This window comes from Tamandua tetradactyla, chromosome 5 (genome assembly GCF_023851605.1).
Source record: "Tamandua tetradactyla isolate mTamTet1 chromosome 5, mTamTet1.pri, whole genome shotgun sequence".
Taxonomy (NCBI): domain Eukaryota; kingdom Metazoa; phylum Chordata; class Mammalia; order Pilosa; family Myrmecophagidae; genus Tamandua; species Tamandua tetradactyla.
In genome coordinates this window covers 127,958,148-127,982,826 of record NC_135331.1, presented here as the reverse complement: position 1 = coordinate 127,982,826, position 24,679 = coordinate 127,958,148, and the positions used below count along the sequence as shown (strand labels likewise).

At 35.7% G+C, this 24,679-nt stretch overlaps 1 protein-coding gene across 1 annotated transcript in view; it reads right to left on the bottom strand.

Moving 5' to 3' along the window:
- The window catches only part of RIMS1 (regulating synaptic membrane exocytosis 1), a 490,334-nt gene that overhangs the window by 267,615 nt on the left and 198,040 nt on the right, over positions 1-24,679 (bottom strand). Inside the window, exon 3 of the mRNA XM_077162224.1 lies at positions 10,686-10,899. Within this exon, the coding sequence (XP_077018339.1) occupies positions 10,686-10,899 (214 nt within the window). The remainder of the gene's footprint in view (positions 1-10,685; positions 10,900-24,679) is intronic.

Genomic DNA, 24,679 nt, shown 5'->3' with positions numbered 1-24,679 from the left:
AAACATAAAGAGATCCATAACGATAATGCATCATAGTCAAAATGTAGAAAGACAAAGACAATTTTTTTTTTTTTTTTTTGCATGGGCAGGCACTGGGAATTGAACTCGGGTCTCCAGCATGGCAGACAAGAATTCTGCCACTTAGCCAAAGAAAAGCAGCAAGAAAAAAAATGACAAACTACCAGAGAGCTTCAATTAGATTAACAGCTCACTTTGACTTCTCAAGAGGAACACTGGAAGACAGAAGGCAGTGGGATGACACACTCAAAGTGCTAATTATTTCATTATTTTTCTGCCTTCCTATGACATCTTAGGGTCATCCAAGAGAGGGGGCATGCACTATTTTGATTGTTTTAAGTCTTTCTCATGCCTATAAAGTAGCTCTTTTTGATACTTAATAAGTACTTGTTGAACTCATAATGTGCTTTGTGTTTTCCCATGGATATAGTATTTGGCTTTTACAACTGAATTATAGAAGAATGAATAGACTTTTTGCCTTTTTGAGGCAAAAGTTATAAAGGATGCATCTTGTAAAGCTCCCAATAACACAAAAATCAGTTTTTGAGTTAAGTTCTTTATTTCTTTTAGTGCTTACACCTGTTAGGCAAGCCATTTTTTTTCTAAGTATAGCTCATGGCTGTGTAGTGGAACAGTGACTAAGATATAGCCTCCTTCTACCTGCTCATTCTCATCCAGTCCTGGTTCTTGATCTTTTGCAGTTAGCTGTCTAACACCCTCCACCAGGGAACTGGTCTGCATTTAGCCTTTTACTTTGCAAAAGCTGTTCCTGCCACAGCTCCTTTCCTTATGCCCAGAAGAGATTATTTTTCTATACCACAAAATGTAGCTCCCTTAACTCTACTATATGCATCCTTATTTAACACTGATTTGCAAAAGTATCATTTCTGAGATATTTCCAAACATAAGAGCAACAAAAACAATTGATAAATTAATTTTCATCAAAATTTAAGACTTTTGGGCACTGGAGGAGATTATCAAGAAAGTCAAAAGACAACCTACAGAATGATAAAAAAAAAATTGTTGCAAACTATGTTTTAGCTTCTTAAAGCAAATACCTTGAAATGGGTTTACTCAAAACAATGGGAATTTATTAGCTTACAGTTTGAAGTAGAGAAAATGTCCAAAATAAGTCATCACCAAGGTGATTCTTTCTTCCTGAAGACCCACTTCTGGTGATCCTTGGTTCTTCTGCCACATGGCAAGGCATATGGCGGTATCCGTCACTCTCTTCTTTCTCTTTCTGGTTCCCTTGTTTTCAGCTCCTCGGTTCTGTAGCTTTTACTCTCTTTCTGTATTCATTCTCAAAATAAAGGACTCCAGTAGTAGGATTAAGTACCTTCCTAGATAAGATGGGTCACATCTTAACTGAAGTCGCCTTATCAAAAATCCTACTTACAACGGGTATACAACCACAGGAATGGAATAGATTTAAGAACATGTTTTTCTTGGATACTTACAGCTTCAAACTGCTACACTCTGCCCTCTGGACCCCAAAAGGACATGCTATTTTTATGTGTAAAAATACATTTATCATATCACAATATCCCAAAGGCCTTAAGCCATTTCAATAACAATACTGGTTATAAAATCTCATCAAAATTGGTTATGGTATGGTCTGTCCTGGGGCACAATTTCCCTTCATCTGTGGACCTATGAAAATTTGAGAACAAGCAATGTGCTTCCAACATACAAAGGAGGAACAAGCATAGGATGAACATTTCCATTTCCATAAGAAGAAATTGGAAGGAAAACAGAGGACATGGGCCCCAAACAATTCTGTAAACTGCAAGGCATATTCCATTAGATTTCAAGGTCTAAGAGTCATCAGTGAAACGATGGTTTGTCCTCTGGGCCTAATGGTGTGGTAACCTCATCATTTCCAAGTGCTTGCACAAAGGCCATGCATTCCCCAAGCACTGGGGTGAAGACTCCACCATCTTCAAGCATCAGGGTGATGGCCAGACTCTTCACAATCCCCTGGTCACAGGTTCAACCTCTCAGAACAGTGGGGGTGGCAGTCTGATGACCTGAAATCTCCAGGGACTATGCTCCACCCAAGCTGAAGACTGGAGTTTTGAGTTAAGTTCTGGAGCTACATAAGTGTCCAAATTGTCTCATATGACTGTTGGGATTTACAAGTCCAAATTCTGAAGGCAAGCTGCAGGCAGGGAACTCCATTCAAAGTATAAACAGGCAATGCTTTCTCCCCGAAGACTGGTTACCAGCTATCCTCAGCTCCTCTGTCACATGGCCAGGCACATGACGAGGTCTGTTGGTCTCATCCTTCTCTCCTGGGTTTTGATTCTTCCCGTTTTTGGCTTCAGTGGCATCCTCTCGGTTTCTGTGGTTTCTTTCTATTTTCTACGTGTTTTCTCTCAACTTCTCTGGTCTTTCTGTCTCAGCTTCTTTGGCTTTTCTCTCTCAGCTTCTCTGAATCTCATTTCTTCTAATGGACCCCAGTAAGAGGATGGAAGACCTCCCTGGGGGAATGCATCAACGGAAATAACCTAATCAAAATGTCCTACCCACAACAGGTCTATACTCACAGGGATGGATTACCTTTAAGAACATGATCTTTGCTGGGTAGATACAGCTTTAAACCATCACACTACTACAACTTATAACATATAAGAGTATAAGATAGGGAAGAAAACAAAGATATTTGCTTTATGTAAAAATATAAACATACTCATAAAACAAGGAAGAAATATTCATGAACATTATTGGATAAGGGCTTAATACCGAGAATATATAAAGAAGTTTTAACAATGAAAGACAAACAACCCAATTTTAAAAATAAGAAAAGGACCTGAATAAGTATTTCTCCAAAGAAGATATAAAAATGGCCAGAAGGGGTGCAAGGGTAGTTCAGTAGTAGAATTCTTGCCTGCCATGCAGGAGACCTGGGTTCAATTACCACCATGCACTTCCAAAAAAAATTAACAAACTAGCAGAACAAACAAACAAACAAAAATTCAACAAATGGTGCTGCAATAATGGGTTACTCATATGGAAAAATAATGGAATATGACCGCACCAAAAAGCATACCAAAAAAAATGGCCATAAGCATATGAAAAGATGCTCAGCATCATCAGCCATTAGGAAAATACAAAGCAAAACCACAATGTGATACCTGGTCACACCACAAGGATAGCTATTATTTAAAAAAAAAAAAAAGCAAACAAACAACTATTGAAGAGGATGCAGAGGAATTGGAATGCTATTACACTGTTGTTGGGAATGTGGAAAGCAATATGGCAGTTCCTCATAAAGTTAAATACAAAATTAACACATGGCCTGGCAATTCCACTTCTAAGCATATACCCAAAGACACTGAAAAGAGGCTCTCAGGTATTTATACACCAGTATTTATAACAGCATTATTCACAATAGCCAAAAGTTGGGAACAATCCAAGTGCCCATCAACAAATGAATGGTTAAGTAAAATATACCCAATACACAATGGCATATTATTCAGACAAAAGAAAGAATGAAGTTATGAGATAAGGTGTAACATGAAAGATTCTTGAAAAATTACGCTCAGTAAAATAAGCAAGGTACATACAAACAAATATTATCACTTATAAGAGATGACTAGAAATAGCAAATGCAAGGAGACAGCAAATTAGAGGTTACTGGGGCAATAGGGGAAAGGGAAGAGGGAGAGTTTGTAGAAATAAAAAATAGAAATTTAACATTGATATAAAGCTTAAAAAATAGCCTCTATTTTTTTTTAAAGGCTTATATGCCATCTAAATCTTATTAAACTGCCAATGACCACTATTGGGCCAGATTAGCATGCAGAGAACTGTGATGCTGACAACAAAAAGACTTCTAATGAAGCAGGCTTTCAAACTGAAATAATGAGGACTGTAATGGGAAATATTTTTGAACACAGCTTTCTAATAAATACAACCGAGTCAGTTAAGCTCATCAAATCTCCTGCTTTCTAGCCTATAGGTTCATCCACTGACGAGGCCTGGCCAATTTCAGATGCCTGGGGCTGAACCACTGACCCTGCCTCGGTGCGGGCCAAGGATGGCTCATGCTGATGTAACCTACTAGGAAGTCATGGCTGAAAGCAGCACGTGAAATAGTCAAAAATAGGCTGGAGAGAAGAAAACAGGAATTTATTTAAAGATTTTTCTTTATTCTTTAGGAAGAGGGGAGACATAAAAATAATTTTTATTCAACCAGAGAGGAAAGGGAAACACTTACCCTGAAATCTAAGAAAAACATAAGGTGGACTTGAGAAAAAATGCCCCTCTTTGTTTTATTCAATTTTGTGTATTTTCTTACCTCTTTACATCTTATCGTTTTCCAAAAGGGTTGAGACAGCTTATAGGTAACAGTGGAGAAAAGGATGGAGGAAAATGTAGTGAAAGCACGAAAGCTGTGACCAGGAAGAAAGTGTACAAACTATAACCCACCAAGCTACCGTGGCTGAGCTCAGCGCATCCTCCTTACTGGATCATGGAATAATTCCCACTCTCAGAGAACAGGCAACCTACTAGCACTTCAGTGGACTCAAATAATTTTCTTGATGGTATTTTAAAGAAAATTTCATGCGAGACTTCTTGTGCATGCTCTGGTTGATATGACAGACCAGGTCTCTGAAGACATTCTTGAAACAAATGTGGTGGCAGGTTTCCCAGCCCTATGTTTCAGTAGCATCTCTCATAAAGGTTGAGGGCATAATATAAGGGGAATGCAGTTGAGTGTGCGGTCAAGGTATAAATATGAGATATCATCATGAATTATATATTATAATATATAAAGCAAAACATAAATGATATATTATCATATATAAAACAGGATAAGAACTATCAAGTCCCAAAACAGATTTTATAAGTGATAATTTATTTGAGGGCAAAATCCAGTAATACAAATTTGCTACCAATTACTGAACACTGCCAAATATTTCCAAAGTAATAATGCTAAATGCAAGAGATTAAAATTCTGTTCCCATGGAAAAACAAAGCAGCAAGTTCTCAAAACAGGTTTAGCACAAAAATTTCCCAACTTTCTGAATTGCCTATTATAAAAGTTGTTTGAAATTTGAAGTTTCACTGTTCTCTAGGATAAGCACTACAAAATGAGAAGAAGCACTTTGAGAAATATATTCAACCAAATCACCTAATGAAAGCTGTTCCCTTGATATACCCTAACCATTGCCTTACTGAAATATTTATTTTATAAACTTTTTAAATTTAGGTCTATATTATGCTGCTGGGAAGTCTCTCAAAAAGAACATTCTGTCACAAACAAACCATCAGAGCATCTAGAAAAAAAAAAAGGATGAGAAAGTGGTTCCAAGCAAATTCTTAGTCATTTTTTTCAAAAGATGAAGGCTGTAAATTGTGATCAGAGGCGTCATCATGCTATGCACTGAAAATAAATAACTCTGAGAAGCTTTTTCACAATAGGAATAAATATTTACTGAAATCATGCAAATCATTTTTAAAAATTATGATTCTACTGACTCCTTGTCTTTAACCTAACTCTAGTGAGAGATAAAACAAAATCATTACTTTGGCATTTAAGAGCAGAGTTTGTGAGGGAGAAATAATTTATACTGTTAACAAACTGCTTAGGAATCATCCCCAGGTAACATCTTATGATAATGCCAGCTTCAAACTCAGCTGGCACCACCCACCACCCTACTCCACCACTCCCAATTTTTATAAGCTTTCGCTACAAAAATATGTATCAACATGACATCTAGTGTGGTTTCTGAAAAAAAGCACCAATGAAAAGTTATGATGAGCTAGTTAAAAAAAAAATCCTGACTCCATAAATAGTTCTTCATTAATTATTACTTTGACATAAATTTTCCTTTTATACATGAAATTGAAAAGGTAGATATATGCATATTTCAAAGTCTAAAAGAGTATGTAAAAGGAAGGGATTTATATTTAAGAATAATGCTCGCATTACTATGAAATACTCCGAACTTATAACACCTGCATTTTTGTAAAAATAAATTTGAAATATACATTTGAAATTTGAAAGTACATTTTTAGTTGTTATATTCACAAATAAGCCCCCATCACCACCACCACCACCAAAAGGCAAAATTTATTGACAAACATTTGTGGGAGATTCCAAAGGAACCGAATCTGGAAAATTCAATTTAGCTAGACTTTTGCTGGTTTTCTAGTAATAAAGTGTTAATATTATCAGAATTATCAAAATTCAATCCTCAGCCACCACATAGAGAAAACAAAGATAAAAGCAATGGGAGGAGGGAGGGCGGTGCAAGGGTAGTTCAATGGTAGAATTCTCGCCTACCATGCGGGAGACTCGGGTTCAATTCCTGGTCCATGCACTTCCCAAAAAAACAAACAAATAAGCAAAACAAACAAACAAACAAAAACAAGCAAACAAAAATTCAACAATTGGTGCTGCAATAATGGGAAGCTGACACGGAAAAATAATGAATGTGACTCCGCCATACAGCATACAAAAAAAAAAAAGCAATTTGAGTAGGATATGGGAAATTTTGCAGTTTTCCTATTTATTTAGGCCTTAAAACGAGCTTTCAATGAAGTAATAAGTATAATCATAATAGATATAATCATAACCACACTTTTACTTATAAGAGTAGATAGCTGTATAAAATAATTTCCTATTATAAACAATTATAAACATCCATTGCAAGTGATTCTTTATGACAGTCATTCTCTTTATAATCAAGTACACAACTTTTTAATTTATTATTAGACATGATTTAGGCTAAGGGTGAAGTTTCAAAATAAAATACTGCTGGAATGCAAAAAATAATGTTTCTGCTGGACTAATAAAAATATATTTATACACTAGATAACCTTAAACCTTCATATCACATACACTGGCATTTTCAGTCATATTTATTCCCCAATTTAACAGACTAAATAGGATGCATTATTATATTGATCGAGATGGAGATAGTTTTTAGAAAAGTTCAAGCACCCTTATTCCGTTTCCTGTTTCACCTGTACTGTCCCTACATACGCACAAATTAGCAAATTATAATTTCTCTACTGAACGTAAAAGGGCGCAGAGGAATAAGGAACTGGCAACCAGGTACTTTGTTTAATGCTCAGTTATTCTCTTCAACATGAGTCAGACAAAATCTCACTTCAATTTCCTTGGACTGCAAAGGCAATTTTTCAAACTTAAAAGAAAGTGACTGCATTTTACAGGCCTTTCCACTCTGTTGTCAGCCTCAGAGCCACAAAACTGATACAAATTCTCGTTACACAACCAGTAATCACAAGAAGTGCAAAGAACCTACCATTCTGGAAGTGCTGTGAAAAGGAAAAAAAGTCTGGCCAGCCCTGGAGGAGTATCTGAGAGCTAACCATCAAGTTTGCATACACTAGCATTATTATTTATTTAGAACATTCTTCTTTAAAGGAATTAAAAAGTATCCACATTTAGAGCATAACATAATCCAATCACAGATGTGATATCATGAGTGCTCTGTTTTTTCCTGATACAATACATTATTGCATTAAACTGTCAGCACCTAAAATGATCTCACATACCATCAATGATACAGGTAACATGTTTAGTGAAAACAGACTGTTCTATACCTATGTAATTGTTCAGCCTATTTTCCCTTTCCTAGTAGAAACTGATAAACATATATTAGAATCATCTTTAAAAATACAAATCAATGTTCATTTTAATTTCATGCTTGCTACTTATTCACTGCAGAATAACATTTTAACTTTTTAAAATTTGAACAAAGGCAGCTGAGTTGATGTATTGAACTTCATTGCCTCGGTCTCATATTGGGAGATGAATGAGCTGTGTGAAAGCTGTCATTTATACAAAATAAAGGGATATAACATAGACGCACAGGACAGGCTGGCATGCAGGTTCCACTTGCATCCTCTCTTCCTGAGTACAAACAGCCACTGTGCTTCCTATGGCTGATAAGAGTTAAAGTGACTTTTTAATCCATTAGGGAGTGATTTCTATGTACAGGGATAAGGAAAGTATAAAACGTGGTTCAATACGACAACTCTGCTACTTGTGTTCTAGAGAAAAATAATTATGTTTTGAGTTCTTGAATTTAACTTGATCTGATGTCTCCTCTAAGTCAGTACATTCCATTCCTTCCACAATCTATTTTCAAATCACCTGACTATGCATTTACTGTGTGCTGAGAAAGGTAGACCCCTTTAGAGCTTATTGTTCTTGAAGGCTGGTGGAATATTCATTGAAACTCAGACAGCTAAGAGGACAAAATGAGCTCAGACCATGTTATATTAAAGTATCAATGTCCTCATAAATTCAAAGCTGCCCAGACTTTGCCTATAAATATCAAACCACGTAATGCTTCTAGGTGTTCATCCTAATGTTTTCATGAGAACTGGTAAAGAGTTCTTTGTAGCATATAATTTCTGTATGAAATACTGTGATTAACAACAGTAGGAAAAATATTCACGACATTATAACAAATGATAGAAAAGAAAACATGGATTCTAACCACTTTGTCCTCCTTTGAGAAAGCATCCACGAAAGCACAGTAAAGAAGAAAGAAAAAGAAGAGAAAAACAAAAACGAAGCATATATTAATAAACAGATTTTAAAGAAACAATTACATATTTCTTCAAAGTGTTAAAACATTGGTATTTTGAAATGCAAATGTTTACTCTTCCTAAAAAATAGCCATGTTCAGTCCTACATTGAAAATGCACAGAAACTTGTTCAGATACAGGTTAGAACAAGAGTTGACTATGATAATTTCCTGAAGTTTTAGAACTTGGATAATTAAATCTACATTTAAGACATTATTCAGAAAGAAAGTTTAATCCGCTATCACATGCAGTATATTTGTTATTGAAAAGAAATATGTTATTAAAATACATACAAGTTTCATGGATAATGTTATTAAATTACTGTTAAAATATTTATAGCCACAATTTGGAATCATCTCATGGTATGTTAGTAATAAATAAAAATGCAAAGAGAAATATGTTAACTCTCATAGCAATAAGTTATTCCAAAAGTAGTATTTATTTGGGATATAAATCCGCAACAGGAAGTTATTTAGGCTCAAATGCTCTGGGCACTGAGACAGCACTAACATTTAGCTGATTTGGACCTTTTCAGATTGTCCAGTGCCCCTAGCACATGGGTGGTTAAATATTTTGATTATCACCCCCAAGTCTCATCCATCAGAATTCATTTCAAAGTAGTGTATTTCAGTACATTAAAAATGGAAAATTAACAAATTAATCCTGTGCACTTTTTATGGGCCATGTTATTTTGCTACCCAAGCTTATTTTAGAAAGACTTTAAGGTGGCACACAAGGATTAGCAAATACATTTTAGGGAGTGGGGAGAAAACCTATGTGACCATTAAGAATTGAACCTAAAGAAAACTAAAATATGCATAAAGGCCCAGGTTTTCAATTTAATTTTCATAACAACCACAAAGTAATTATTACTATTCTATTTCATAGACAAAGAAATTGTTAATGAAGGTTGATTATCCTCCCAAAGCCACAGAGCTAATAGTAGTCTCATTTTAAAGAATAAGATATATCTATTAATCTGTCTTAATTCTATTGGAAAAGATAGTAGAATACACTACTTAGAACTCAAATAGACAACGAAAAAATGCAATGTCAACTGGAATGTTCTTTTAAATTTTAACTGTGATTTTCCCAGTTAGGAAAACATAAAGAGTGTTTAAAGCTTTCATGGTATTTTAAAATGAAACTTTGTTTCATCTTAAATTCTATATGTGATGAGATAAGAAATTCTTTAAGGAAATGTTGGGAATTCTTTATGTAACTGATAATCATAACTGTTTCATATTATATTGCGGACACACTGAAAAAAAAAACACTCAGACATCCCTGTAAACAATTCTACTATTCTATCATAAGGGATATAATAAAATGAAACACTAAATGCATTCTAAACTAAATATTTGTTAGAATTAGCCTAATGTCTTGTAAATAATAATATTAGGCTTTGCTATATTAACATCCTAATGCCATAAAAATTGTATATATTTTCTCCATTGACATGAAGGAGAAGTACCTCTTATTTAAGCCAAGTAAGGACAATGAATCAGGTGAAAAGAGATCTCACAGAGAAGAAAGTGAAGAGTGTAAATAAACAAATTATTTAAATATTTAAATAATCCCCATGAGATAAATCTAGCATTATATTTCTTTAACATAATAGCAAATATGAAATTACTCATCATAAATGTTAATGCTTTTTATATTATCTTTGGTTAAATTTAAAGCAGCAGTTTACCCTGCATTTTACCTTCATTCAACTGAAACATATGTTGCAGCAACTAAAAGTAGTTCACATTTTAACAAGAATTAGTCATGACAACTTTCAAGAGTTTTATAATTCATTGTACTAAATTTGCATATACTTCATTCGTCAGAAGATAAATTTACTCCCACAGGTAATCTGCTTTTGTTTTTGAATGGGAGTCATTTATGAAGATGTCCACCTACTCAAAATAGCTCTTTGTAAATTTTTTCCATCACTATTCCCCTACTAAAGCCTCATGAAAACAGAAACACAAAACCTGGAAGTAGGTGTACGTGTCTAGTTTGCAGCAAGCACGCGTTCCGGAGCTTGGGAGGCCTTATGGTTTTAGCGGTATTCCCAGCGCCCTTTCCCCGCACATGCCACTCACGTTGTTCGAGCGCAGAGATACGCGGCCTCCGCATCGTGCGCAGAACTTGGTGCGGCAGTAGGAGCAGAGGTGGCCGCACCCATCCGCAAACTTCGTTTTATGGCAAATTCCACAAGTTGGCGCGTCGTCTTTGTGCTCGCCCTGGTAACGCCGCGCTTCTTCCCCTATTTTTCTCACTTGTTCCTTGTAGCTTTCAAACTGCTGATGCAATCTCCTGGGCAAAAAAGAAAATGATAGCAAGCTAAGTAAATGATAGAAGGCAAAACCAACATTTTTTGTGTGTGCTGGAAATGGAAATGTAACTATTGGACCACAGCAAAACGTACAAAGCTATTTTTTCCACTTAGTTTACCTCCAAAGGTAAGAAATACATGAACGAACACATGTTCCACTAGCCTCAAATTTGCTTACTAGGAGTAACTCATGTATAAGTAACCCCTATATAATCACTGCTCCAAGTACAGGGACCCATGTATTCACTTCATGCCTCTGGTTCTTTTAGACGGGTGGTTTTCAAAATATTTTGACTGATAACTCAACACTTTACAACTTGACCCATGTGTGTTTTATAACAAAATACTTAGCCTAACTATATATGATATACTATGATATTCTCTATTCTATTTTAAAGTTTAATGCCAAATAACATTTTTTAAAAAGGTAAGTCACAGTGAGTTGATTTCATGGTCCACTATCTGAGCATGATGCATATTTTGAAAAATGTTAATTTAAACTGCATTGACAGATAAGCTTTTTCCCACTAAATATCTTCCTTCACCTCCATTCTTGGAGAATTCTTATCTATTTGGCATCAAGCATCTGATTTCATACAGGGTAAAGAAAGTTAGCTTATACAATATTTTTTAGCTTGCTAGTCCTTCCATGTCACATTAAAATTTACAAATTATATCTTGAAATTACTCAGGTTTTTACATACCTTAATGTTTTTTTTTAATCTCAATCAGTTATATGTAAGAGGGTTGCACCCATTCTTTATTGGTAACTATTGGCAATTAAATCATCAACTTAATTTCCCTTAAGGATGCCTGCATTAAATATGATTCATGTCCCTACCTCCCAATCTGTCGAAATCCCTTAATCATAAATTGGTACAAATAAAAGCTATTTGCTATTCTGTATAGAACACTATAACATCCAGTGAGTCCCACAGTGAAAGGATGCCTTGATTTTGTAAATGAGAACTGAGAGAGCTGTCCCAGGCCAGCCAATATTCATTGGCTATTCCGCCAAAAGAGAAACTCTTGGGAAATAGCTGATTAAATTTATCTGTGTATCTGAGCTAGCGTGTTGGATGTGAGAATTCCCCAGGACACACAGTACACACAAGCTATTGTTAATTCAGGCAGTTTACTTCATGTTCTTTATCTATAATAACTGTGGGGACAGGTACTCTCTGGAAACAGATTCAAATAAGTTAGATCCAACCACTGCAGTATTTGAGGTACTGGGATTCCATTATGTTTTCCTTTTAACATCAACAGTTCTGGAGCAGAAATTTAACAATTATTTTTAAAATTCTAAAATCTCTTTCTGCTTTGCCAACTGACAGTTTTTCTATTTAATTCTTATAATTAAAGCAAATATACAAATATATATAACATAGTTTAGGATCTGAAATCCTTCCTAATTTAAAGGCGAATCAATTTCAATTCATAGAAGGATATATGTGATATTTTATTTCACAGTGAAGAGTTCCTTGACACTAAATTTTTTATAGTTTAAATTCCATTAATCTAGAATCAACCTCGAAGAAAATAACTGTGGATATCTGTTCATTCAAAAGCTAACACAGAAATCAACATTGGAAATCTTATAGCTTCTGTAAGAGAAAAAGATTTTTTAAGGAATCAGAGCAAAGAAGTATTTCCAATCAGGGCGGGCCATGGTGGCTCAGCAGGTAAGAGTGCTTGCCTGCCATGCCCGAGGACCCGGGTTTGCTTCCCGGTGCCTGCCCATGTAAAAAGAAGTATTTCCAATCAAAGAAACAAAAATATACTCTAAGCAAAGACAGAGTAAAAGAATAAAGCTTTATTGCGAGGGCTACCAAATCAAATATATTTAAATAAATATAAATGAGAAAGAAAAGTAGGCTAAGGAAAAAAAAAAGCTCTATAGTTTTATTCTATAATACAGACCATAGGGCACTGAAAAACCTTCCTGGTACAGGACCTGAATGAAGATAAACAGTTTACACTTTGTGGGCCATGTAGTCTTATAATCACCCAACTCTGCCTTTGTAGGGTGACAGCAACTGCAGAGAACATGCAGAAGAATGAGCACGGTAAGTGTTCTAATAAAATTTTATCAACAAAAACTAGTTCGTCAGCTCTTAATTTAGTATGTTTTATGTGAACAAACAATGGTTAGAAAATCAAAGCCTCTTTTCGTTTTTAAATTCAAGCATAGAGGACTCTTATCCATCCAATAGGGTCCAATAAAAAATGGCATCTATTTCAGGAAACCTTTTTAGAAAATCTATGTACAGGGCAATCACTACTGAGATGAAACCTTACTCTGCTTAAATTTCGTAGCATACCATTTGGTCACTCATAAGCCACATAATTTTTTTACCATATATTATTTCTGCACATGACTTGTCTCTTCTTCCAAACAGTAGAATGCATTAGAAATGAACAGTTTAGCAAGGTAGTTAAGACATAACAAGCCAATACATATTTGTGAATTTAGTTTTTGTATTTTCTTAAAATGGAATAAGGAAAACACTTTTTCATTGTGTGCGCGTGTGTGTGTGTGTGCTGAAAAACTCTACTGCCACAAACCACTGATAATGCTAGATAAAATATTTTTAAAAAATAAGCTTTTAAGCCATGGTTAAGCTGGGAATAAAACACAGAAAATGTTCAGGGGACAAAAATGAAATAGGAACAGTAATTCAGAGAGGTAACATGGCTGTAAAGCAGATGTTACCCTTGGGTTATCTGCTGAGGTTCTGTGTCAAAGAACTTTAGCATTAATTCTTGTAATAAATTAAAATAAAATTTTAGTTAGGTAGCCAATCAAAAACAGTTGAAATAGCATGCGTGATAGCCTAACCAATAGAGGAAAAACATGGGCTGAGAAAAAGTCAACCCAAAAGAAAGAAGACATGAATTGAAATAAACAAGTAAATAAACAAACAAACACAGGCAAGGAAGGCAGGACAATTAGAAACCATGACAGAAGATGATAAAAACAATCCAACACATAAGTATACAGTGACAATAAATCTAGAGTTTGTAGATCCAATTGCTATGGAAATCACAGACATCTGTTAAGCAGCCATTGTTCAGATCTCATCCACCCCCACCTCCTTGTCTGGGGAAGTCACAAGCACGCTAAGCAGCCATCTTCTGGCCTTCTGCTTCCCCCACTTCCTTTCCTCTTGTGAGCCATTCCACAACCTGGGGGAGATGCTAAGTCTAATGACAAGGCCCAGCCACACATTAAACCCAGAAACCAGGAACAAGACGCCCCAAATGCTTATCAGAACAGGCATTCTGAATGGCAGGGCCCTCTCCTCCCAAGGTGGATAAAAACCACATTCAAAGAGTATAGATTGGGCACTCTTCTCCAACAGGAAGTGGGGCACACAGAGCTGCCATCTATCAACCCTGACCAGGAGTTTTTGGCCACCCCAGGAGACCAGCCATGATGGGACTTCTTCCCTTGCTTTGCTGGACTCTTTGTACTATGTAAGTGACAACAAGATTTGCCCTTTCTGGATTCTTTATTTTGTAAAGAGTCCATAAGGACACAGAAGGTTTGAAATAAAAGGATGGATAAAAGATATTCCAGGGAAAGATGAACAACAAAAAAGTTGGCAATGAATTTGAGGGGAAAAGCATCACAAAAGTTAAGAAAGTAACCCACTATTTACAAAGTATTCATTTCATCAGGAATACATGACAATTCTAAATTTAACTGCATATAATAATATATAAAGCAAAATTGATAAAACTACTAGGACAAACAGAGAAATCAACCTTCATAGTGAGATATTTTTTTCATGGCCTTCTCTGTAATTGACAAATAAAACATCAAAAGGAAGTAACGGTAGAGAAGATTTGAACAACATAAGTTTAATCTAAAGGCAGCAACAATTCCTTCTCCCATAGACTAATAGTAAGGGGATGGTAAGATGAGGCTTCTTGAGGTATGAGGGCAAGTCTCTATGTCCAGTTTGTCTGTAAGAGATCCTGGGGGGAAGTTCTCTCCCAGCCTCAAGGGAAGGTGGGAGAAAGTTCAAACCCACAGAGTCATTCTTAAGGAAGGTAGCCACTAGGGGACATCTCTAAATGCCCTGGGGCAGCTCTCAGACAAAGGCTTCACTTCACAGCTCATGGGGCCATTAACAGAGATTCAGAAGTTCTCCTGCCAGCCCTTGGTTGCCTGTATTTGTCTGGACCCTTCCCTCACATGTACTTGAGAGATGCTGGTTCCAGCAGCAGTCCATGTTTATACTACTGGGTAGACATCCCAGCAGGGAGTAAAATGATAGGAGAAAGAAGATATTTCTCAGTCCTTAGTTCTCTTGTATGTTCAACTCGTCTTCGTCAATAGCTTCTTTCTCTACTTACAAATAAGACTCCTTATTTTATAGTGAAATAAAAAGTCTAATCCAGGGCCCTATTAACCATGCCGACTTATTTTCTAGTATGCTTCTTCTTTTAATTAGTAGATGTTATAAGCAGAAAAAGAAAAGAGAGGAAGGAAATAAGTGTACCACCATGACTCCCACTTCCTCAGAATGTATCTACTCCATAACCCTCTGCAATGCTCTACTAAATTCTCTCTAATAAACTCAACCTTAATGCCATTTTCTCAATTTGTATTCCCCTTACGTTGCTCTGATATCTAACACTGTCAAAATGCTGTCTTCATAATAAAATGTCCCTTTGGAATCAAGATACTGGTAGTGAAACCATAAACAGCATATTTATCTTTTGTTTCTGATGTTTTAATGCTTTAATCCATATAAAATGTGACAGTGTTCTATTATGAATAATAAATGGAAATACATATTTCATTATATAGTATTACAGTAAATATAGGACTGCAAATGTAAAATCTCTTTTGAAATTTATTTGTACACTTCAACTTTAGAATTAACAATATATGCTTACTGAGTCACAAGTTTGATGCAATAAATACTCACATATCTCAGACTCAAATTATAGAGAAAGGAGAAAAGCTTTATAAAATATGCAATGCTATCAAAAGTAAAGCATTAATATTGAAATCTTGGTTTTATCCCTATATAGTGATTTTGCCCCATTATTTTACTAGATAGTAATTATTGCATTATTTTAATTATTTTAGTTCAATTTAGTTATTTCACTTTATTTTAATAGCTGTGCAACCAATTCAAGAATATCCAAATTCCAACTATAAATAAGTTATTTTGGTGATAAACAGTACATCATTGGAAGGAAATAAAGGTGGATGATTAAAAGCTAAATATAATTTTACAAATACAAAATAATTTGAACAGGCCACTGTTAATGACATTTTATTAAAAAGAATTTGTTGATCACTTGCTATAAATAAGGCACATAGCAAGATGCTGAGTGACTAGTAATAAGTGAAAGCAGAAATCTTTGTGCTTAACATAGCACCTTACTTATTTGCAATTGCCCCAAAATGGCCAGAGCTAGAACAGGACAATTCTACCCAACTTCCTTGCTTTCCTTTGTGAACTTTAGGCACACCGAGCTGGATTTTCCCAGAGGAGAAGGAGATGGGAGCAGGTACTTTGGCGTTTCAAAGTACTAGTGGCAGAAAGAGAAGGAAAGTGAGAGCTTTTCTCGAGAAGAAGTAAAGGACAGAGACCAGGATAGTCTGCCTGAAACACTCCAAAATGGAACACTGATTTGGAGTGTGTATAACACGGAGTGAGGATGGAGAGAGGGTATGGGAGCCGTCAACAATAAGCATGGCACAGGAACCCTGAGAACCAGGCACCATCCATGGCCCATGAAGTTATTGTCTTGGAGATTAAAGACGGGCAAGTCCTTCTGAGAATGCTGGAATGTAAGAGCCTTCAAAAGACCTGAAGCACGTCCAGGAGGAAGCCCTGATGATAACTGAAATTGAGTGTTTCACTAGCCTGACAGGAGGGGAGCTTGCTTTTAAATGTGTTGACACTGTTCCCCATTGTTGTGCTTAAATTCACAGTGGCCTTAATAATAAAGCACAGTGTTGGCTTTAAGGCATATACAGTCTATTTAGGAAATAAGTTATATGTAGACATAAATTAGCAGTATATGACAACATGTATCAAGAGACAAGGAAGGACAGTCTGAAATACTTGCCCAATTGAGAGGAACCATTCTGGCTGAAATGACCAGGGAGATGGTTTTTGCTTAGATGGTCAAAAGTGTTCCTAGATTATTTGGAACTTGGGATATTCCAGAAAAATAGTCAAAAGTATGGTATATGGTAATATTAATAGAAGTACCAAAGCACTCAAAGAGCCTGCGTCAGGAAACTGCAGAATCAGTAAGCCACTGTCCAGATGGCTGGTGTGAGAATCCCAACCCCTCAGCTGAGGTGCCATATCAAACCTGACATCAAGACTCAGCAAAATGGACATCCCGTATGCCACTGAGGCCCCACCTTTTAAATCAGTTTCAATTCAAGTTCCATGCAAGTACATCTGATTGGTGGAACCTAAATTACACCAGGAATTCTAGCTGCAAAAGAGTCTAAGAAATGTCATTTTTGGGGTGTCCAGCCTCTTCATAAGACTCTCTAGAATGAATGTGGAACAAATGTTTTAGGAGTCAATCTTCCATTTCTTCCACAACACTCTGTTTTAGGTCAAATTGCTTAATTTATTCTACTTCACCTAAGATGAGCAATACCTGAGTCTAGGATTTCACATTTTCCAGCTCTCTTTCCTTTAATTTTTACTTCATGCACCAAGCACCCATTACTATGGGAAGCATTCTGCCTTCTCTAGGGAATTTATTTTGATAGGTGTAGTTGCTAAAAAAGTTATATAAACACATATTTACTTGTATCTGTCCAGTCCACTTCATCTAGAATAAAATGACTGCATGCATGGCAACTCAAGGTAAAATTCAGACTCACTGAAAGGCACACATACAATCAAACATAAAAACTTATTTCTGAGGTGATGGGAACATAGCACAAATCCACATCTGCGATTAAAGACCTCGTTATTCTTAGCTTGGATTATTTCATCAACTTTCAAACTAGGCTTCCTGCCAATGAGTCCCCTCGTGCTAGTTCATCTTTCATACTGCCAGAATTGTCTTCCTAATAAACTGACCTGATTATGTCAATCCACTGCTAAAATATCAACGTCCTTCCCCTGCTGCCTCGAAATGGTCCAATTCCTCACCCTGGGGTCCCAGTGATTTCCCTCTGTTCCCACTTCTCTTCCATCATTTCTCATAACTTCTCACACATCTTATACAACAGTCACATCAAACCTTCTCACTAGTTTTCAGACACAGTAGAATACAAGTTCAACAAACATTTATTGAGCTCCATCTATACAGCACGCGCTGCTTCTGACTCTGAGGTTAAAAAGAGAATAACATAAGAAGAAAGCTTCAGCTTTTAGTTTATTACGTTTTTTTAAAGCTTTTTGGTAAATATCAGAAAATGGTCCTTTTCTTTTGTAGGTAGTGATTGTACTCCACGTTAGAGATTTGTTCTGGCTTTTCTAATTATAGCACTGTTTAATGGTGATATTAAGTCAACCATAACTTGGTTTCTTTTAGCAAAATGTAATCTCCTAATGTCTATTCACAGAATTAAGGAAAACGTAAATCTATTCTTACTGACTAAATGAGCAATTAATCTTTTGTTGCTAAGAGAAACAATTAGTCTTGGTTCAAATAAGTTATATTATCTTTGCAAAGTGTTTATATTGTACATAAATTCTTACATTAAATGCAATTTGTTCACAGGTGTTTAGCATATAGTATTCCACAAAAAGTACTAATTAAACTGTAAATTTATGTAATTCAGGTGAAATCACTTTTACAGCAGTGTATTTTCCTTTCAGCTTTGAATTTCTTTTGCAAGAAAAGTATTAAACTTTTACATATTGATCATTTGTTAATCTAAATTTGCTCGGCTTGATTTTTCACTTAACAAGAATCCAGAGGATATAAAATGCTATTCTGTATATGAACATACTGGCTCTTTTATGAGAGACGTTTGAATTGTTCTACATTTCCCCTTTATTGTCTGCTTCCGACCATGTGACTCATTCCTGAAATTAAGAAATCTAGTTGTACAAGCTTGAAAGCAGTAGACCTCCTACTTCTTTGCCAGAACTTGGGGTTAATCACTTTGGCATTATTTAAACACCTTTCTCAAAGTGTGATAAGATGAAGGAAGATTCCCCGACGGGTTTAAATAAAAATACTTAGGAAAATATAGACACAGGAGGAACCTTGACAATCACCTGGTACAATTCCCTCATTTTATAAGTGAGAAAATTGAGGCCCTTGCTTTAAGAGACTTACCTAAGGTCATAAACTGGTTTGTGATAACTAGTCCCCCTATTGTTCCAGCTTTCTACTGCACCATCCTATCTTCAAATGCTCGTTAAAATTTTGGCTGAAGAAATAGAAAGTAGCTGCCTTGTGAGGGGTACTTTCTGGGTGTTCTCAAATTTAGTGTGCCTGGATTATCTAAGGGACTTGTTATAACAGATTCCTGGATTAGCCATCAATGCTTCTGATTCAGTAGGTCTGGGATAAATTCCAGGAATCCTAACTTTTAGTCATCAATCCAGGTGATTCCGGTGCAGATGATGCAGAGACCATAGTAAGGTAGAGACCTAATATAGTAAGGATACGCTTGAAAAGGAAGACGATTTTTCTCCCTTAAATCTCTCATCTCACTTCATAAAAGTTATCTTCATTATGAAGCTAAATTTTTTCATCATAAATGCAAAATGAAGGCTCATGTTTTGGCACTGCCTACATGAAAATACACTAGACTTGATTCAGCGGTCTCAGGTTTGTGAAAGACATACATCTGTGTTTACAAAAATGGAATATAGTGAAAAAATTTTAATAGTACATTTTATATTTTACCCCACCTATCATAGTTTAAAACTCACAATTTTATGAATTACAGATGTGTACATTTTAATAAGTTAAAAAAATAATCCCCCAGAGTTTTGTACAAAGTTTAAATATACATAATTTGCGAGGTAATATTCTAAACATTTCAATGATTCAGAAATTTACTCCATATATTATTAAGTTTTAAAAATGGCTACAGTTCCAATAAGCCGTTCTTCACTTTGCATCACAAAACATGCTTAACCTTTATACTTTGAAACGAAATACACGTTTTACTTATTGCATTTGTCCAGCAGATGGCACTAGAGCCTTTTATTTTTACATTTATTCTTTATTTCTATTTTTACATTTAATTATTTTTCTCTAAAACATTTAATGTGTTAAAGAAAATTAGTACATTCAGCAGGGGGTGTAACTTATTAGAAAAATGTGTTTTCAGAGGTGGCTGGAAAAGACCAAAGGAGAAATTTATTAAATGTTGCAATTTCTGCTCTTTCGTGGAGAATCTTCATTTCACAAACCCTTTTTAAAAAAAATTATGTATTAAGAGTTTTTTTGTATATTTTTTCTGTTTTTTTTTCCCCTTCACTTAGCACTGTTAAAAATATAGCTCATCCAATCAGCATCCCACAGTGTGCTGAAAGCACTGAGATAACACTTAGGAAAAATAAGAGCATAACTGATGATTAGCTATTAGTGTTTTATAGCCTGTTACTTCAGTCAAGCATTTATTTTTAATTCAGTTTTCAATTTACCATAGGAGGCCACTCCTGAGTAAGCATTAAATGAAGACATCTCAGGACACAGAAGCTCACTAGCATACATTCAAATGTTTGCTCCTTTTAGGTATATCTTCTCCCAAGAAACCCCTTCACTGTGTTCCTGAATTTTGTGAGGTACTGCATGTGTGGGAGCTTTGTTTGTTGGGCCCTGGATATATGGTTTCTGAATTATGAAACAATATCTCTGCTTTCTAATACTGGAGATGGGGCAGAAGAGGTCTGAAACAGAAAACTCAGTCATTTTAAGACTTTGACAAACAGGTTATTTCACTCAGACTACAGTTTAAGAGAATAAAAAAGATGAAAAGGTAAACTTGAAAACGAAGGCAATTTTTCATAAATCTTTCATCTTACTTCATTAAAAATAATCTTTATCATTTAACTACATTTTAACCATAAATGCAAAAGCAAGGTTCATGTTTTGGCTGTGTCTGATGAAAATATTCTAGACCATACAGTAGGATGTTAACTGGAAATGGAATTTTTAAAAGGACCTAAAATAATTTTTAAGAAAATAATCTGAGACAATGCTGGGACCATATATAAGATAGGTATGTAATCAATAAGTACTAAATAGGCCTAATTACATTTCATGTGAACTTTTCCTGAACGTTAGTTGAGCATGCTAATCTACCCAAATATACAAAGGGTCGACTCCATGTATTCATAATTTGAAGAAGGTAGTGGCTCACCTATATGATCAAGCAAATGAGCTAAGTGACCAAATCATATCTGGATTTTCAGGAATGCAGAACCTACTTTAAACACTCCCTTTGCTCTATTTGTTATCTTCATCAGTTTGTGTATTATTCCAGGATAGAAAAAGCTGTAAACGAATCTCACTCTACAACTGGATGCTTTGGGAGGGATTGAATATAATAGTTTAGCCACAGTTCTGATGTCAGCCTGCTCAGGATCAAATCTAGTTCTACCTACTGCTCTGTTTCATGACCACGTGGAAATTATTTGAACTCTGTGGCTCAGTTTTCTCAATTACAAACTGGCAATAATAATAACAACCTCATAGGGTTGTTGGGAAGATTAATTGAGATAATCAATGTAAAGTGCTTAGCAAGTGTCTACACAAGGTAAGTGCTCAGTAAATGTTAGCTATTATTATACACAGACATAGATAATACATGAGGGACAAGAGTATTTGCTTTTAAGTTTCTGAGTCCACTTAGCTGATTACTTTGGGAAGCAGCTATGACTGGCAGGGTTTCCTGGCAAATGGATGGTAGCATGAGTGACTGAAATGATCTTTCAATAGACAGCTGATAAGGGGCAGAAAGGTCAATTTTTAAAATGAACGCCATAAAGAAAGACAAGTCCATCAGCATAATTTGTTTTGTGGACTGTAAGGAGATACAACCACTGGGGGGAGCACATATGATTTAGTATGAAATAATTTCCAGCATTCTTGATGGTCATTGCTATTTCACAACAGAGAAAAAGGAGGAGATATTTAAATATAATACTTTTAAGGGACTATTGTCATTAGGTTTTTTGAACTGGGAAATTTAGATTGCCTGAATCCCTGATGCTCTGCAAGAGTGGATGGATGAAAGAGATACACAGAAAACTTCTAACAAATCAGAGAGATATTTCCCTTTCACTTTTAATGGCTGATAAGTTTAATCACACTGACTATATCCTTCTCATTAGTGAGTTACTAAGCTTTGTTGCTTGTTCTTCATTTGCATGTTTAAAGATGATCTATGATAAAGTGGCTCTGCTACTTGGACAAAGAATCACTACCTTACATTTGGCATATGCAATCCAAATAATTCCTTTAAAATGTCAATAGTCCCCATAAACCTCTTTAAGATGTTTTATTTCCCGGAAATCACAGAACCATAGGGGTAGATAAGAAAAGCAATGTCCCCCTACTTTGTAGAATGTCTAATGATTCCATCTCCATGGAAAATTCTTCTGTCGGCCAAGCTTAGTGCATACTCATTCCAGTTGCTGGACTCTCTCCTTATCCCCCTCCCCAGTAGTATTCCCGTTTTTCCTGGTCAGAGGTTCTGCATCACCCACCTATTAATAGATAGGGTATAATGAACATGCGTCGACTGGACTCTGGGTGAGGAAGGGAAATGTATTATGACCTCTTCACTGCTCCACCCCTAAGGAACTGAGTGCATAAGCAGCTTTTTTTGGTTTCAGACTTAATCCATGTTTGTGCCAAAACTTCAGAAGACAGCAAAGCCCAGAGGTCTGGTGCCAAATTTCCTTGGTACAAATTTTTGCTGGCCTTTTCCTCTTGCTAGCCATGTGGTTTAGCAAGTTATTTAACTCTCCAAGCTCCCATTTCTTCATCCATACAGGAGGATAAAATCTACCTATTATTGGGTTTGTTGTGAGGATTAAAATAGTTAATAGATGCAAAGAACTCAGTAAGATGTTGGGCAATTCGTAGGTACTCAGTAAAATATTAGCTTAGGAAATAGTGGGCAAAAATCAGATAAATCATCTGCTCTTGTCCTGTGACACCAAACATTTAATAGATTGCAATATGTAAGTAGGATCTAAAACTAAAAAATGAAGTATCTAGGTTGAATTTAGAGATTTAAAAAGCAGCACCATCAAATATCCTAATTTTAAAGCCTGAGTTGAATATCTGAGGAATGAGAAATTTATTCCTAACAGGCTTCCTCTCTTTCATTTTTAAAAGCAGAAAAATACCAGCTTCCTGGATTTTACTTGCACAGTACACTGAATTAGTCAGCCATCATTAGGTACAGTATTTTCTAAGCCATTCTGAAGTGCATTTCAAGACAAGTGACAAGATGTAATTTCCTTCCCATTATATTTGCTAATGGTGACATCTGTTTTCATCCTTTAATTAAAATACATTGTTAATATGCATTTAAGACATAACTATCATCTAAATAACATAACAGGTGTTGTAAATAACTTAAGTTTTTTATACCCATGAAAGGGAGATCATATGACAAATCATTCTAACTTTATCACTATTGTAGAAGCTAAAAGTTCAGACAGTATAAGAAAAATTTTAAATTTATACAAATGTATATGCAGTTCTGAGTCTGTCCCATGTGACCCAGAACCCCTACCATTATTTAATCAGCTCCAGACAACATCTTCTACACTCCCCAGACACTGCTTTGGAACAATCAAGTCTATTTTTAATGCTTACCATCTTATTTTATATTTAGACACTAAAAATGTGTCATAATCAGCTTTCACTAATCACAGTGTACACAAAGATAGAAATGGTCCATTTTACCTTTCATAATATTCCATTCTCTACCAAAAACTTTGAATAACATGAAGATACTATAAAATTCATTTAATTCAATAGAATATGCCAGAACTCTGGACTGAAAATCTTACCATTTTTGTCACTATGATGATGCCATTAAATTAAGAATGATCTAATGCCAGCTCAACAACTTGATCAATCTTGCAGCAACTGATCAAAAAGGGAACATTTTGCTATACACCCCTTAGGAGCAACTCCCTACTGATTACATTCTTTTGTGATTTGACTTCAGTATTTGATTAATCCCTCTGTTTATTCATCTTCACCTTAAAACCTCACCCCCTCTTACCCAACTCAGTAGCCCCTTATAAAGTCCCATAAAAGAGGTAATCGGTCAAAATTTAGAGAGTTAAACTAAACTGCAAGCTATCAATGGAGCAAACCACAAAAGATACCAAGTTGATCCTAAGGCAAAATCTATCCCCCTCCACCCTTTTCTTTTTAAGTTTCATTGCCCTTCACTCCTTTTAGGTCTCAACCTAGCACCATACTGAAAATATGAATTTAGCTACGCAGAGCTAAATTCATATTTAACCATCACCTAAAGATTTGGAATGCTAACTGATAAGATTGTTTCAAGTTAAGTCATGTCCTTAATTGCCCTGCTTTTTAAAGTTTTAAATGAGGTAATCAGGGAAACCACACTGCAAAGCTGACATTTGAGCAATGGCCTGATGGAAGTGAAGGAGCAAGTCAAAAAGAATACGACTGGGCGGGCCATGGTGGCTCAGCAGACAGCATTCTCTCCTACCATGCAAAAGAAAGTGACTTGGCAGAGGGAAAGCAACCGTTAAGGCCCTGAGGTGGGAGCCTGCCTGGCCAGTCTGAGCT